General features: G+C 54.7%; 1 protein-coding gene and 1 long non-coding RNA gene across 2 annotated transcripts in view; both read right to left on the minus strand.

Annotated features, from left to right (window-relative positions):
- The window catches only part of Bmp7 (bone morphogenetic protein 7), a 76,067-nt gene extending 69,301 nt beyond the window's left edge, over positions 1-6,766 (minus strand). The window contains exon 1 of the mRNA XM_052723907.1: positions 5,870-6,766. Coding sequence (XP_052579867.1) covers positions 5,870-6,284 — 415 coding nt within the window. The 5' untranslated portion in view covers positions 6,285-6,766. The remainder of the gene's footprint in view (positions 1-5,869) is intronic.
- Positions 6,767-7,430: 664 nt separating this feature from the next.
- LOC128101100 (uncharacterized) overlaps positions 7,431-16,828 on the minus strand; it is a 33,699-nt gene continuing 24,301 nt past the window's right edge. The window contains exons 3-4 of the long non-coding RNA XR_008214995.1: positions 10,122-10,278; positions 7,431-9,888 (exon numbers count right to left, since the gene is read on the minus strand). This is a non-coding gene — a long non-coding RNA (uncharacterized LOC128101100). The remainder of the gene's footprint in view (positions 9,889-10,121; positions 10,279-16,828) is intronic.

Consider the following 16,828-nt stretch of genomic DNA (forward strand, 5'->3'; position numbering starts at 1 on the left):
CTAAAGAGAATTACTGTGGATGTTCCTCAGGGCTCCCTTGCCAAGCCACACCCACCGCTGTCACCAAGAACTTCCGTTCCTCGGCAGGGAAGCCCCCAACCCCCCACCCCATAGATCATCCAGAATTAACTGCAAAGTGTCAGGAAACTTGGCCAGGCAGCCCTGAGCATGAGCGAGGGCTGGAAGCCTTCACTGGGAAGCCCTTTATAGAACGCTGGTTGGCAGCCCCGGCTCCTGCATGGGAACAAATTAACAATGGCATCCCAAACACAGGAAAGGAAGGAAATTGGAAACACAGTTTATGCTTGGCCGGCCCTTTGAAATACTGTACCATGCTACTGACATCAATTAATGAAAAGCAGGGCTGCGCTGAGAGGCTCCAGTTTGGAAATGCATTAACACACGTTAAACATGTTGGTACAGGAACCAGATTATAAGCACTCTGGTTCCCAAACAATAAAGCAGTTACCCAAACCCTGGTGCTCGCAGAGGCCTCATTAATTCGATCCACTCCTCGAGGATCAGCGGAGGCTTTGCGCCGCTCCCCGCGATGCCTTCCGACACAAATGTTGAAAGGACAGCCTGGCACATGCTACTCTGAGCTTCACAACGGGGCGTGTCGGGGCTCCGTGCACTCCTGACATCCCCCAAATTATAAACAGCCCATCCTGGAGCGGGGCAGTACCCAGCCTGTCCCGGCGTTCATCTGCACTGCCATTACACTTGGGGGTCGAGCGATTTTTTTTTCACCCGGGGGAGGTTAACCGTGAAATATCTGTTCCACATTAAGAAATACCAAGTCACATTTTTTGTCAAATAGTATTTGTCAAATGCCATTTGCTGCAAAACCTGGGGAATTCAATCCCAGCTGAGCACACAGCTAATACCAACTGGCTCACATAATAGCCTTAGTGGTGCATGCAATGCAAGCCCTCCTGCCTCTATAAACAGTTGCAGGGACTAGGAGGGCGAGTTCTGGAATAAATAAAGCCTGTGCCCCGAGCTGCCCCAGCACAAAGAACCCCACATGCTGGCGGAGACCCTGAATGGTTTTGCAAGAATATTCTAGAGGGCGAATCGGTGAATCTCAGCTTTCTGAGTGCCAATACAAAAAGTGGGCTACTTTCTTGAAAGTCTAGGCTCACCAACACTACCTCTGAGCACACACCTACTGCGTCCCAATATCGGGATCCAAGCCTTAGGCGTCACCGACGTCCCTCATCCCACTGACATCATCCCTCCCAACTCCACGTCGATCTGGGATCCATCAGGCTGAGGCCACTGGAGTGCGTGATGCTGAACGTGTTATCAGTTTCTATGTAAATATTGGTGTTTCCTCACCCTACGGAGGCAAGGGGAGGCAAAACAGCCTGGGCGCGTTTGATTTAAACTAATTAAAAGCAGAGGGCTGTGCAATTCAATATATTGATTTTACCAGTGGGACTTAAATCTTTTATAATAAGTGTACACAGCTGTGGCTCCCTCCCACCACCACGCTCTCCCGCTAATCCCGGAGTGCATTCCTTCTGACAATAGCAAGACAGATCCTATACATCCCTGCCTGTGCCCTGACCCCAGAGACACAGCAGAGCCGGAGCTGTGCAGCGGCCAGCCACATCCCCTGTGTGTCGATGGGCCGCAGCCTCGGCTGCTGGGTGGGAAGGGCTCTCCATTCCACAGCTACACGAAGAGGCAGGGCGGGAAGGGTGGAGGCGGCAGCCGGAGGACACTGTGAGGCTCGATGAGGGCCAAATATGACCTTAGCAAGCGGGGTGGGCAAGATATGAAAGCGATCGGGACGATCAATCAATGTCCACGGGACTCTGCCTGGGATGAAATCATCACTTGTCTCCCAGTTCAGCAGGCATGTGACATGCGCTCACATCACAGGCATGCCGGCGGTCAGGGGATCATCCACGCTCGGTGTTTATCTGGGCAAAGGCTCGGTGGCCGCCACCATCTTTGCTGAGGCTAAGGCCCCAACCCAGTCCTCGGGAGCTGGATCTCAGAGGCATTCTTTTCTCCACGCAGGGAAACAATCACCAGCTCTTCTAGGCACCACCTCCCACCTTCCACGGGAACCTCAGACCCAAATGACAGCCCTGGGGTAAACACCCAAGCCAGCCATCCGAGCTGCCATCCAGGGCCCAGCCTTTGCCTTGATTGCAGACGGGAAATACACAAAAGATCCAAAACAGTTCAAATCTGGGTCACATAATATCCTTGGGAAAAAGGGAGGGGGGAACCTTTGATTTATAGACCCAGGAAAATGAGGTTTAAAAGTGATTTTGAAAGGGTTACTGAAAACACAGCTGTTGGTGCACCCCTATGGTGAAGTTGGTCTGCAGAGAGAGGGAGGGAGAGAGAGAGAGAGAGAGAGAGAGAGAGAGAGAGAGAGAGAGAGAGAGAGAGGAAGAAAGATGAAGGAGGAAACCATGTGACATCTCTATTAACCTTCCTTTGCTAACCAGAAAGAGCTGGAATGTGAAGGAGCCCCTTCCAAATTCTAAGGCGGGCCAGCTTACAGCTGCAGGCGCCTGCAGCCATGCTCCGCGGAGCACCTCCCCAAAGGACGTGTTTAAATTGTAACAGAACCTCTCCCTACTACTCCCCAGTGGTAGGGCCTGTTCTGAGGGGTAAAGGAGAGATCTTAACGCCAAACACTTGTCTACAGAAAGGACAGCCAGATGGGATAAAGTGAAAACCAACTGCTTGGTCTCCCTTCTGCTTCCCAGCCTGAGTTAACAAAAGCCACTTTCATGTGCTGGCTACAATAATGACAGGGTTCTAACTTCTCCTTTTTCTAACTTAGCTTCGAAGATTAAACAAATTTCATTCCTTCCTAACCTGGCCCAGAGATAAACAGGAGTCACATACACCCTCTCCAAGCCGGGTGGCTTTCTAGAAGATTCTGAAGAGAGCCGCTGGGGTTTCCAAAGAAAGAATGGTTGGGGTTAATGGCTAGACTAAGTCTCTGCAGGATCAACTTTGCCTGGGGACTGTTTAAGAGAGTGTGGCCTGTTTTGAATTCCAAAATGAACTCTACCCAGAGGACTCAGGGGCTTGTTAATCCAAACCAGTTTACAGATCTTGCCATTGAACTTAGGGGCCAGAGCTGGGAAGATGGGTGTCCCATGCAAGTAGCCGACTGGCTTTTCCAGGGGCTTTATGATGCAGGCTGGTCTTTGTTGTCTGGGAGGGTCAAGTCTTCACACGCAGCAGCACCTGGTTTTGTTGTGTATTTCCCTCTAGTGTAGATCCCACTCAGCCTGGCGAACTGCTCAGATTCCAGCGAGAATGACTTACAAGAATAAAAACCAGTTTGGCTGCAGACAGAAGGGTAAAGGATCTGCAAAAGCCTTCAGGATTGAGCAGGGGTCCCCAAGCAGGCAGGCCTGGGGAGCAGTGGAGGTGTGCGGGGGGCGGGAGGGGGCAGCTGGGGAAGCCAGTCTGCAGGAACACCAAGTGCAGCAACAGTGACAAGGGTCGGCTTGATGGGAACCAGTGACATTTCCTCACTCGGGGAGTGAGAGGCTAAGAGTCAACTTGGCTTTCTAAAGCTTTGTCTATTTCTTATCCACGTGACTGGCAGTCCAACTAAGCTTTCTCAACAAACTCAGTGTTGGGACAAGTTTACAGTCGGAATATCACCCCTCTTCAACCCGACTGCTCCCCCAAGTCGCTCCCAGGGAGAGGTCACACCAGCAGAGGCAGGAGGTGCATGCCTGTGCTGTGGCCCAGCAGAGATTAAAGATGCATCTTTAACCAGCTCTCGGCAGCTGCAGTCTGGGGCTTCCCCTAATGACCTATAGTTTAGGGATAGAAAGAGAAAGAAAACAAGATCCAGGTCCATGGGTTCTCTTAAAAGCCGCTCTGCTATCTAATTGGGAGTGATGGTCCAGAAAAACCAGGCCTGAGAAAGTCAGGACGGTCCGACAAAAGCCCAAGGCCAGCCCCACTGAGTAAGAGGCTCAGACAAGCCAGGCTTTGTCCTTTCAACATGAAAGAATGGACTGAAAGGTGTGTGTGTGTGTGTGTGTGTGTGTGCAGCCAGAGGAAGCCACCCAGCTGTGGCCTCCCCAGCATGCCCCAGCTTGTACCCAAGGCCAGGGGGAGCGACCGCCCCCGCCAAGTTCCCAGCAGGGCCGGGGGAGCCGCCCTGGGAGCCACCTGGCCTTCTGGGATGCAGGAGGCCAGCTGGGGCCACACTGCCTGACCTGAAGAACAGAGAACTGCCACCAGTCAGGGATTATATATCGCTGCTTGATGAGCCCAGCAAGGCTCTGAATCATCAGTTAGGACCTTCCTGGAGATCACAGGGAGGAGAGAACAGAAGCTGCGGAAAGCCCCTACCCTCGCCCCAAGGAAAGGACCCTATTAACCCTGGCTTTGAGATGGCTTCACACATCCATGCTGACCGCATACTGCCAAGCATGCTATTTAGGAGTGTTCTATAGTTTTTAGTAATAAATCTACATACTTTAAAAAAACTGACACAGTGAAACACAGCCTCCATCTCCCAGCACCCTGCCCCCAGGAAAATCTCTCCCAGTTGTCGGGTCACAGGCTTTTTCCTACCTTCACGTCTTGGAGACTGTTCCAAAGCAGGGCCTCTTCTTAACAAGTGTCTAAGGAGAATTTAAACTTGATTCATATTGTTTGGGCATCTCTATCACCCACCATGACCCTTGTTTCATTATTTGGTATTTCTGACCAATAACGGAGGCAGACAATGGCCTCCCGGGGACTCCAGGGCCTTTATCTGGAACTGGAAGGATTAACGTGAGACCCCTCCCGCGCCCCAGGTGCCCAGCGGGGGAGGGGTGGCCTTCAAGCTGCATTATTTCCAAGTTGACACAGCGCCCATGGTGTGTTTGGTGTCTTGACTTGGGGCTTTCTCAGCAACTTCCACAAGCAGAATAAAAGCGGCTCAGGAAGCAGCATTATCCGGGTGTGTTATCACCAAAGCCAAATATTTGATGATCAACCCCACAGCGCACCGCCGGGGGTTAGTTTGAGCAAGTTAGACACATGTGAGCATGTGAGCGCACAGATGCAGGGGGAGCTGTCCCGGACCAGCCGCAACCCAGCCTCGCATCACTTGGTTGGCTGGGACTCCGGTAGGGAAGAGGGTTCCCTAGCCACTCGGTGGCGGCCTCTGTTCCGAGGTCCCCAGCTACCCAATCGCCAAACCCCGTGGTTTGCGCGCCACACGTGATAAACGCTGAAAATGGATTCTGCCCGCCCGGGACCTATCATTAAATATTTAAAATAGAAAGCTTGCAATGGCAACGTTCTTTCCCCGGCTCCAGCCGGGAGCCCAAAGGTAAGGGCCCGGTGGCTGGGAGAGGAGCCCCAAGGCGCTCCGGGTGCGCGCCGAGACAGGCGCACCGCAAGGGGACAGGTAGGGCTGGCCAGGGCGGGGAAGGGAAAGGGATGCTCGCGATGCCAGAGCCAGGCTGGACTCAGAGGAGCGAAGGAAGGGCGGGAAGGCAGCTTGACCTACAAGGGCCCTTTAAATCCAGGTAGCGCGGCGGGCCGCTGTAGCCGGTTCAGCTCACATGACCCAGCCGGGCTCTTTGAACTGAGCCGCGGCCCAGCCCGCACCTCCCGCCCCAACCCGCGGCGAAGCCGGCAAAGAGACTCAGGACCGATCCTTCCCTTCCGGTAGCCCCCACAAACCCGATGAGCCTGCAAGCCCTACCGGGGGCGCACAGAGCTTAGGGTTCATTAAGACCCCGGTGCGAAAGTTTCTGGCGGCACTGATGCTTTGCAAATGGAAAGGTGGACCCGCTGGCTGAAAGCAGCGACCCTCTCCCAGTCCCAAAGTGATCCCCGTCTGAGACATAACCCTCCCACCGCCACTCACCGAGGTTGACGAAGCTCATGACCATGTCGGCGTCGGTGAGAAAGTGGCTGTCCTGGAGGCTGGCTAAAGGGGGACCCTGGGTACTGAAGACGGCCTTGTAGGGGTAGGAGAAGCCCTGGCCGTCGGGCCCGCTCTCCTCCACCGCCATGGCGTTGTACAGGTCCAACATGAACATGGGCGCCGAGTTATGCTTTCCCTGGAGGTGCGGGCGCGGGCGATGGGGCAAGCCCAAGATGGACAGGATCTCCCTCTGCATCTCCCGCCGCTCCTGGCTGCGGAGGCGCCGGTGGATGAAGCTCGAGTGCACCTCGTTGTCCAGGCTGAAGTCGGCTAGGGCAGAGCGCAGCAAGAACAGAGGCGCCCAGAGAGCCACGAAGCTGTGTGGCGCCGTGGCGCGCAGCGAGCGCACGTGCATCTCGCCGGCTCTACGCGCGATCCGGGGCACCGGGGCCCGCGCCGCCCCAGGTGGCAGCAGAGGGGGCAGGGCAGCGGTCCACGACGCGAGATCACTTGCTGGAGACTAGTTTCGCCGCGGCCTTGCCACACATGGCCACTCCCCGGCCGGCTGCGCTCTGCCCGGGCCGCCTCTGTCCTCCGCTCAGCCCTGGCGCGGGGCCCCTCGGCCCGCACTCGCCGGGACGCACCGCAGGGTTAGCACAGCAGCTCCCGAGAGCTATGGAAAGAGCGAGGAGGCGGGCCGGGATGGGAGGAGCAGCAGCCTTGCAGACCTTGGAGTCCGGAGAGTGAGTGCCGGGGAGGCAGCTGAGCGCCGGGCGAGCCCTCGCTCCCTTCTCTCGCTCGAGTAGCGCCCAGGCCTGCGGGCACCGGCTACAAACCCTCTTCCGACTTCCCGCTCCCAGAGCAGGGGCCCCGGGTCGCTGCTCCAGCCCTGCGCGCCCCGGATCTCCCTCTAGCCGCTTCGGGAGCCCCACAGTGGTGCGCGCTGGGGCCGGGTAGGAGGAGGAGGGGGAGGAGGAGCGGGAGGACCGACCTCCCCGCCCCTCCCGCTCCCGCGGCCTCCCACCTGCGCCCGGCCCCGCCCTCCCCAAGCTTGGCCCAATGGCTTCATTCATTCCACCCAGGGCGCTTTACAAATATTTACCGAGTGCCCACCATGTGTCCGGTACCTGGACCGACACCGCAGGGGTGCGGAGAGAGGAGTCCGAGGCGGCCCTGCCCTCTCGGAACTCGCACTTGGAGGTGGCCAAAGTGAGACCTGTGTCACCTTCGGGCTGTGGTGGGAAAGTACCGGGGAGGGAGCGCGGGAATCCGAGAAGGCTCCTCGGAGGTGGCCACCCCTGGACCTGGCTCGTCTCCAGTCCCTCCCGAATACTCCATTTGCTGCAGTCATGCAGACCCCCTCCGCACACCCGCTCGGCTGCCAGCTCTGCTACCCTGGCCATTCCTCCTGAGGGAACGTTCTCTCCCTGCCCCTCCCCCTCGGGTGCCACTTCCTCTGGGAAGGAGGGGCAGAGATAATGGGGAGATAAGGTTGTTTCCTCCTACGGACGTTACTTTTCTTTTCTGCACTTCACTCCCCGAAACACACACACACACACACACACACACACACACACACACACACACAGAGTCTTGATTTACGCTGGGTCTTGCCTGCCCCCTCCCCCCCCCCCCCAAATACAGCACCCTGAGAGTTCAGATTTGGCTTCTAGGCTTTTTCACCCTCTTATTTTGAACCCAGAACCAGGGGATCCCCTGATGTTGCAACTTTGTTGAGTGCATAAGTGAAATTTGGGACTAGAAAACGCTCTCACCCTTTCCTCCTGGGGGGGGGGGGTCCACCCACCCTTTATCCTGACACAAGTCTCTTAGTCCTTCACAGTGGACACCTCCCAGCCCCAGGCAGGGCTGAGGACTAGGCAACTGCTGGTCACTGTACCCAAGTTCATGGCCCAGGGGCTGTTCAGGAGACCTCCCAGCTGCATTTTCCTGTCCCCAAAGGACCAGCCACCCTCTCCTCACACAAGGAAAAGCTCCAAACACTCTGCCTCTGGGCCTTTCAATGGTTTCAATGGATTGCTGCTCTTTGTGGCCTCAGTTTCCTTATCTGAAAAATCGGAGCAATGCAGCTTTCACCCAGAGTGGCAGTGGATCTGTGGGATAGTAGGGCAGGCTTTCTTGCTCTCCTAAAGGCTGGCTTCCAGAGGACCCAGGGAGTCTGAGGTGAAGCGTGAGAGGCAGAGTTTGGGGAAGGACATTGGAAAGGGGCCCCTCTTGGAGTCCTAGGGTGAGAAGGGACAGCCTGGTGAGAAAGTCTCCTATAACAAGGAGCCTGCCCTTGGGGATTTTTGACAACATGGCTGCCTGAGGCCTGCAGGATTTAGACAACAAAAGAGGCCTGCAGGTCTTAAACCCAGGCAGTGGATGCCCCCAGTACTGAGTCCCTGGCCAGTACAGACCCCTGAGAGGCCCCTCCCTGGACCTGCTTTGGCTTGTGAACTGAGGCCATGCTGGCTGTGAGCTGTGAGCTGGTGTCATGACCTCTGATCACCATGTTACAGTTCTTGATAATGAATAAACAAAAGGGCCCTACTTTCACTTCAGCAAACCCTGTGGCCAGCCTGGATGCCACACATAGGGCCAGGCAGGAGGACCTAACAGTGAAGGAGCCAGCATGGTGCCCCCCCCCCCAAGCTGGTCCTCAGGCCCCTGGAAACAGCAGGGACCCTCAGTAAGGTCTGGAAACCAGAATGGAGCAGTCCCTTCCTTCTTCTGCCTGGGAAGCACCAAAGCCAGGTGGAGGAGGCCCCCAAGAAAATAGAGACAGAGCATCTGGCTGGCCTTTGGGTGGAGGGGGACATCTGACTCATGAGCTGCAGGGGAGGGGAGTGACAGGAAAGCCACGGTCCATAGGACAGCACACAAGCAAGACCTCTCAAAGGGAGTGGGCCACCCAAGTAAGGTGAGAGACGGGACGGAAGGCTTCTGAAAGAGACACTTTCCTGGAAAAGACATCAAGAAGAGGAGCCCAGCCGTCGAGTGCCTGAAGAGCAGAAGTGAGAACTAGGCTAGCCCCAGACCTTCCTGAGGCCTTAGCCAAAGCCGCACAGGAACTATGCTGATCCCAATGCCAGCTTCAGTGCAGGAAGTGGCTTCCTTCCAAGTCTAGAATGACATCACGTTAAGGTGTACTGCTCAAGGAAGCCTCTTCGTTCGAATCCTGGGCTCAATCTGTAGGAGCTTCTCCACAGCCAGCAAGGTGGGGTCACTGCAGAGGAGGATCAGGTCTGGCTGTGGCCAGTTGCACATGGAAAACACTCCTGTGAGGGGTTCCAATGGACTCCTCCACCAAAAAGGCCTAAACGACGGATTCTAGTGTCTCCTGCTACTCTCCCTGAGGACCCCACACACCCACACAAAGCGGATATCTGCTCACCAAGTACCTGTTGGGTGGATGGATCAATCCGATGTAACCCAGAAGGCCAATGTCTCCGGGGTAGACCATGAAAGGCTGCCCCTCACCCAGGTTCCCACCTCGCTGCGGCCACCTTTTCTCATTCCTCAATTCTGGAGATAAGATTCCCTCTGAACTCCAACCACCCCCCAGTCATCATTATCTCTGCTTCTTCTTCCTCCCAGAGGAGTCCCCAAGACCTCAGCAGACCCCAGCTCTTTCTGGATGATGGGGCGAACAAGCAGGACAGAAGCATCCTTGGAGCGCCCAGGCCATCTCAGGAAAGGCTTTGGGGATGCTTAGGGACAGCCTTGTGGGGAGAAAGTGACAGCCTGGGTCCAGTGACAGTGAAACTGGCCAGCTCCTGCCTTAGTTTCCCAGTCTATAAAATGGGGGGCTAGGAGCTTGTGACTCCCAAGGTTGCTTAAGGATTCACAAGTGCCCCACACGGAAAGGGATCTGTCAGCTGCTTGGAGTACAGAGGACATCCTTGGTAAGTGTTAGTTGCCATCTGGTAAGACTGAAAACACCCCTGGAGGAAGCTTCTGGCAGTTAAAACGAACAGAACTTTCCATGGTGGTCTGCACAGAGGATCAAGACGGCCCTGAGAAGATAGCAATGGTGTGTGAGGAAAGGAGGCCCAGTCCATTTTAAGGCTCCCGAGTCCTGGTCCCCTGCCAGCTTCTCATTGTCCCCAGCCCCCACCCCAGGCCAGCCTGGGCCCAGGGACTTCCTGAGCAGGCAGGCCCTGACCCACACCAGCCCCACCCCCAACCCGGCAGGGCACCCAGCACAGGCTTCAGAGTGTAATGTGATCCCCCCCAGGCTGCTCCACACCTGGGCCACCTGGGCCTGGAATGGGGGGCTGTCGTTGTGTCTGGAGGCTGCTCTGGCCAGCTAGCCTCCCGGTGCTGAGCAAGGAGCTTTCATCCGGTGCACCATCAGTCACACCCTGCAGAGACCATGTTGATCCCAACAGCATATGTCTCCAAGGCTATAAAAAAGAAAAGAATTCTGCTGATGTATATACATTGCAGAGCAAGGTGGGACCTCATCTTCAACTGCAGAGTCTCATTCCATCTGCCTGGGGAGCGGGAGCTGAGCCAGCCTAGGGGTTCCCTGCACAGCTTCGGGGTACAGGCAGTTCCCCTGCTCCCACCCAATCTGGTCAAGGCCAAACAACCTAGATCCCAGACCCACCCTTCCTCCACCCCCCCACCCCCCACCCCCGTCAAACCTGCCTCTCTCTCTCTCTCTCTCTCTCTCTCTCTCTCTCTCTCTCTCTCTCACACACACACACACACACACACACACACACACACACACACACACACTCCGGTGTGCCTAGAGCACTGCCCCACAGGGGAACTTATTTCTGCACACCTGCCCTGCCTTTCTTCCTGGCAAACTCTCCTCTGCAGCAGCAACAGCAGCAGCTGCTGCGCCCATGCCTCCTTTCACGCTGCTCTTTGCAGACTTAAACAGGAACAGGAAACTCGACATCACCCATCAGCCCAGCTTGGGACTGCACCTAGTGGCCAAGAAACCCCAGTTCTGGGGACGATGAGGCAGGAGGTTTGCAAGATGGGGGCTCAGCTGGCCTGCACAGAGCCTGTTGCCAGAAGGAAGGAAAGCAGGCTGGGAAACTAACTCAGTCAGGAAAGTGCTTCCCCACGGGAGGACATTGCTGCTCACTGCTGGGCCCGACAACCTAGCCCGTTTGTGAACTCCAGCTTCCCTTGGGACAGCTCCTGAGGGACCTACCTGAGGTTGACCTTTGGCCTTTACACTCAAATGCAGTGGCACACACACACACACACACACACACACACACACACACACACACACACACACGGTAGGGGCGGGGGAGAAGAAGAAGAGGAGGAGAAAGAAAGAAGGAAAAAAGAAACAAAGAAAGGAGGAAAGAGCAAAAGGATGGAAGAGAGGAATGAAAAAACTCTCATCGACCCACAAGTTATCAGGACCACAGTTCCGAAACAGACAGACCACACCACCACCATACACACAGGCTCTGTGATTTCTAGGGTTTGGCAAGCAATGGACCATCGGAATGTGGGGGTAGGGCAGGAGGGTACTTTGTTCTGACCATCATGGCTGTCCTTTCTTCCTCTGGAAAAAGACCAGTTTGGCAGTGGACATCAGCTGCCCTTGGTTCCACTTCAGAGGGAACCCTTCCCTCTCCTTTCAGAAGGTGACAGGGAGCCTCTGACCCACAGGACACATTTGCTCCAGGGCTGGCACCTGCTAAGACAACGTTGCCTCACACTTCCACGTGACGCAACAAAGGCCGAGAGGCTGAGAAAGGTTGGCCCAAGGTCCAGCCAATCGGTAGTGGACCAGGATCCAGAGCCACACTGTGTGCAGGCCCAGGCACACTGCCACAATTAGAGATGTAGCTAGCTGTTCTTCCCTCTCGCTCCATCCACAAGCACTGTTTCTGGCGTTGGGGTGCTGGGATCTGCTGGTGTGCAGATTGAGTGCCCATCTCACATGCAGCCTAGGAAGCAGCTGGACTCTGCCCCATGCCATTCCCAGGCTTGGCAGCTGCTACTGTCTGTGGACTCTCCACGGAGGATCAAACACTCTCCTAAGTGCCAACTCTGGTGGGAAGGCTGCAGACTGAAAATCGCATGCATGCCAGTTAGGACTGGAGTCCTTTCTAAATCAATGGTCCCTCTCTCCCAACTACCTATACCATACTCACTGTTTCTGTCCTCAGTCTATACACCAGAAGAGCTCAGTTCAGCTGCTGGGAACCCGCCCAAGGCTGTCAATCAACCATAACTCTAATGCAGGCTGTCTAGTCCTTAAACATGGCACACCCTGGAGCAGGGACTTGCCTATGCATCTCCCAGTCCTGGCAGGAGCCTTGCCCATAGGAGTGCCCATCACTGCGGCATGATGCCCATAGCATCTTGGGGCCTGTCCTCTCTGCCCGCTTTAAAGCAGAAGCAATGTGTCCCAGTGCCACAGAAAGCACCAAGAAACCAGCATCAGCCCCACTCGGGCCCAGGGAATGCTTGCACCCTTACTGGTTTCCATGAAGGAAGCTGTGAGCACAGGTACAAGGCCTTTATACAGTAAGGAGGGGAGGAGCTGGGGACTTCAAAACTGTCCCAGAGCCAGGCGGTGGTGGCACATGCCTTTAATCCCAGCACTCAGGAGGCAGAGCCAGGCGGATCTCTGTGAGTTCAAGGCCAGCCTGGTCTATAGAGCGAGATCCAGGACAGGCACCAAAACTACACAGAGAAACCCTGTCTTGAAAAAATAAAAACAAACAGCAACAACAAAAAAAGAAAACAACTGTCCCAGAACTTGACTCCCAAGTCACCAGACAGCTCTGATCTCTAAGGGAAACTGGTACCAAGTTTACATATGACAATTCTCATGTTTATTTGCTGACAAGCACATTGTTTTTAAATTGCTTTATTACATTTTTTTTACTCTCTCTCTATGCGCACGTGCGCGCATATGTGTGTGCACGCGCGCACACACACACACACATGCACACACACATGCACCCACATGTGCCATGCATGCATAAAGAGGTAGGAGGACACCTTGCAGTGGTCGGTGGATTCTCTTCTTCCACCACATTTGTTACAAGGATCAAACTCGGGTCATCAGATTTGGCGGCAAGTACCCTCAGTCACTGATCCCTCTCACCGCACTCTGATTTGGATTTGAGTATTGGACTAAAAAAGATTCAGGGATCTGTTTCTGGGGGTCCAGCTTGCCCTGGTCTCATAGAGGGGACTGCTAGGTTTGGGCCAGAATTTCCCAGGTTCAGCCATTGTGTGCAGAGTGCTTCAGCAGCAGCAGAGGCCCTGGAAATCCGGGCTCCCGTGTCTCCCTCTTAGAGCAGGAGAGGTGCTCTCATTCAGGCACCATTGCCAAGCTGCAGTTTGAAGCTGCGCTCAGGCGTGCAGTCATTACCTGACGCAGGACCTTCTTGGGGATATGGGTCAGTAGGTTAAAACTGCCTGCTGCACAAGCAAGAGAGGCATGGTTCGAATCCCAGCACCCACATAAAAGCACCGTGGAGGAGCAGAGACCGGAGGATCGCTGGAGCTTGCTGGCTGCCAGCCCAGCTCCAGGTTCAGTGAGAGACCCTGCCTCAAGGATAGACAATGGAGAAAGATAGACCTAAGACACACGCGCGCGCGCGCGCACACACACACACACACACACACACACACACACACACACACACACACACACGGAAACAGTGTGATCTTTTCTCACTCTGTGGTTTCTGTTATCCTCCCTAAAGCCTCCTTTAGCTACCTCAGTCCTGACTCATGGGAGAAAGCCAATATGGGGAGATTAGCAGTTCCGGGAGGGTCTTACACGGGATGTAAAGCCTCCTAAGAACTAGATTAAGGGCGCAGCTCCCCATGTCAAAGCGTTGGACTCCAACTCTAACCTCCATGGAGTTGCTGGCTTTCCTGTCCCACAGATGAGGCAGAAAGGCACACGTGTGGTCATGAGCAGTGAGTCCAGCATTCCACCCCAGGGGTACCTGCTGCCGAAAGTCCTGTTTCAGCTGGGCGGTCCCTATCGTGGAGCCAGGACAAGGTGTAGATTCCACCGTGCCCATGATTCTAACCATTGCTTAGAACCGTCAGATTTGGCAAATTAAAATCAAGGCCGGCTTGGGGAAGCGGGGTTTTTCTCATTCACACTTTCCACCACCCAAAAATATATAGCTCCTTGTCTATTGCTTTCTTCTGCCTGTTAAAATGTGGACCTGTAGGGTGGGGCTAAGAAGGTGGGGAAGCGGTTTACAGCACGTTCTGCTCTTGCAGAGGACTCAAGTTTGGTTCTGAGCACCCCTGTGGAGTGGAGTGGTTCGGAACCATCATTAACTCCAGCTCTAGGAGCTCTGACTCCCTCTCCTGGCCACCAAGGGGACTGCATTTAAGTACACATCCACATAGGTCTTTCTCTCTCTCTCTCTCTCTCTCTCTCTCTCTCTCTCTCTCTCTCTCTCTCTCTCTCTCTCTCTCTCTCTCACACACACACACACACACACACACACACACACACACTTAAAAATAAAGTATTTTAAGATGTGGGCATTAGTTCTGTTCTGACCCACTCACATATCTGAGAACCAGAATGGTGTCTGAAATGCACCTGGTGCTCAGTGATGAATTGATTGATTGATTGATTGATTGATTGATTGATTGATTGATTGATTGATTGATTAATAAGTGAGCAAGCTTTCAGAGAGAACTATGACATGGCTGGAATGGCACCTGACTCAGAATCTGGAGCCAACACTCAGTCACCTGCCAAGTGATGATAGACACGCCTCTGGTCCCCTTCCTTCAGCAGGGCTCAGCTGACAAGTCCTTATCACAGGTGACAGAGGATTCTTGATGGAGCCCTCCCTCAGCAACAGCGGCTCCCTCCATTCTTCCTGCCCAGCTCATGTCCCACAGCTGTGCCCAGAGACACAGCCCTGGGCTGTCCTGACTGTGAGTGTACGGCTGCTCACCCCAGCATTTCTGCAGACAGGTTGTGGTGCTGCGAAGGCAGAAACAGGGAACACGGCAGAACCGGGGAACACAGCAGACTTAGCAGCTCCTGGCATGACCCTCGTCACCTCTGAACTCCCCCTCACTTTTCCAAAGAGACACCATTTATATACTCCACCCACGAGGAAACTGAGGCCCAAAGAGGCTAAGCAGTCTGCTCAGGGCTGCACACAGAGAAAGCAGAGAGCCACTGTGAACCCAGCTGGCCTAACTGAAGCCCCAGCCGGTTCATAGCATCCGGTTTTGTGATAGCGCCACCTACTGGGGATGTGTGAAATGACTGTGTGAAATGCTACGGGGGGGGGGGGGGGGGGGGGCGGCCCGCGGGGCGGGGGTCTGGGTGGCTATAAATGGACCCCTCCACCACCTATGCCTCTCTAACCAGAGACAACCTAGCCAGAGCATGTCACATGCAAGTCACCATCCAACTTGGCCAGAGTGGCAAATGAGTCAGCTCTAAGCATGACAACTATGCATACTCCTCAGATTTACTCCTTTTGTGAAAAACTATGGGATCCTGGTCAGGTAAGCTGTAGCAGGCAGAGCCAGCATGGCCAACCAATGAGAAGCCAGCTGGTGGCACAGAGGGACCCAGGGCTGGGCTGTGTGTGAGGTGATGAACACCCTATACAGCACACTTCAGTATCACCAATCGTCTCTGAGAATGATGACCTCCAGACTTACATAGTGCACTCTGAGCAACGGCGTTCCTGTTCATTCACTGATTCATGTATGTGTATTTATTAATCTCAGCAGCAGTGGAGAGACACCCAGTGACCTTTCTGTTTTAGCTGGGGCAGAGAAAGGAGGATCAGGAGTGAGTGACAAGACCCAGCATAGTGGTACACATCTTTAACCCCGGCAGAGGCAGGCGGATCTCTGTGAAGTCAAGTCCCATGACAGACAGAGCTATACAGTGAGACCCAGTCTCAACCCCCACTCCCTGTAAAAAAAAAACCTGACAGGTTAGAGCCAAGCAAGGAATTGAGAACAAAGGGGGGGGGGGGGAGGAGCGGGGAGGGGGCGGTGCTCTTAGAGAGGAAGGACTTCTGAGAAGCCAGGCATGAGATGAACAGGGAAGGGTATTGTTGGTACAGGGAACAGTAGGTGCAATGTGAGCATCAAGAGCTAATGGACTAACAGAGCCAGACTCACCTTCGAACCCAGCGGATCACCAGCCCTGGGCCAACCCCTTCCATCTACCTCGATCACTGGGGTGGCAGGAGTCAGTGTCAGGAGCAACTTTCTGCTGCCAACAGAACTCAGCACAGATCCCTGCCAGCTCCCTCCCCAGGACACAGTCCCCACAGTACACTACTGGGTTCTCACCTGCTACTACGCCAAAGAGGAAGCTAGACCCCACCCCAGCCTGCTCTGCCCAAGCACACTCCCAGGGGGCTGTCTGTTTGTCCATCCACAAGCACCCAGAGCCAGAAGCTGGCATGGTGCCAGACACCAAAGCGTTTATCACACCACACTTTCCTGCTATGACACACGGAGGAAGGACAGGGATTAGCGGCGTGTCTCAGGCTTGAGCCCTACTCCCCAAACCCGTGGAAGTGGCGCAAGTCGGTGGCTCCCTGTGGCCCTCAGTGTCTCTGGCACTGTGGCCTTGATTTTTTTTTTGATGGATAAAATCCTTTGATTCCGAAATGCCATGTGGGAATTTTCTGGGGAGAGCAGGGCGGGGGTGTGGGGAGGGGTGTGTGTGCAGAGAAACAAAAGGCTGATTTTCAGGGCTTCAAAAGCCTTGTTATAAGCAGAAAATTTAATTTCCAGACATTTGGTTCTTTTATTCTCATCTTTGAAGAAGGCAGGAGATCAACAGAGGGCAGCCGTCCCGCGCCCCAGGCACGGTGCATGTTGGAGGCATCTGGGCCTCAGACACCCTTGTCTTGGAATGAAGCAGTAAACAAACCTAGGAGATAAAACTGGCCTGTGGTGGAGGATCGGGCCTGGCTCCCAGGCAGCGTTTTTATA

This window comes from Peromyscus californicus, unplaced genomic scaffold (genome assembly GCF_007827085.1).
Source record: "Peromyscus californicus insignis strain IS unplaced genomic scaffold, ASM782708v3 Scaffold_7__1_contigs__length_154581171, whole genome shotgun sequence".
In the NCBI taxonomy this organism is placed as follows: Eukaryota; Metazoa; Chordata; class Mammalia; order Rodentia; family Cricetidae; genus Peromyscus; species Peromyscus californicus.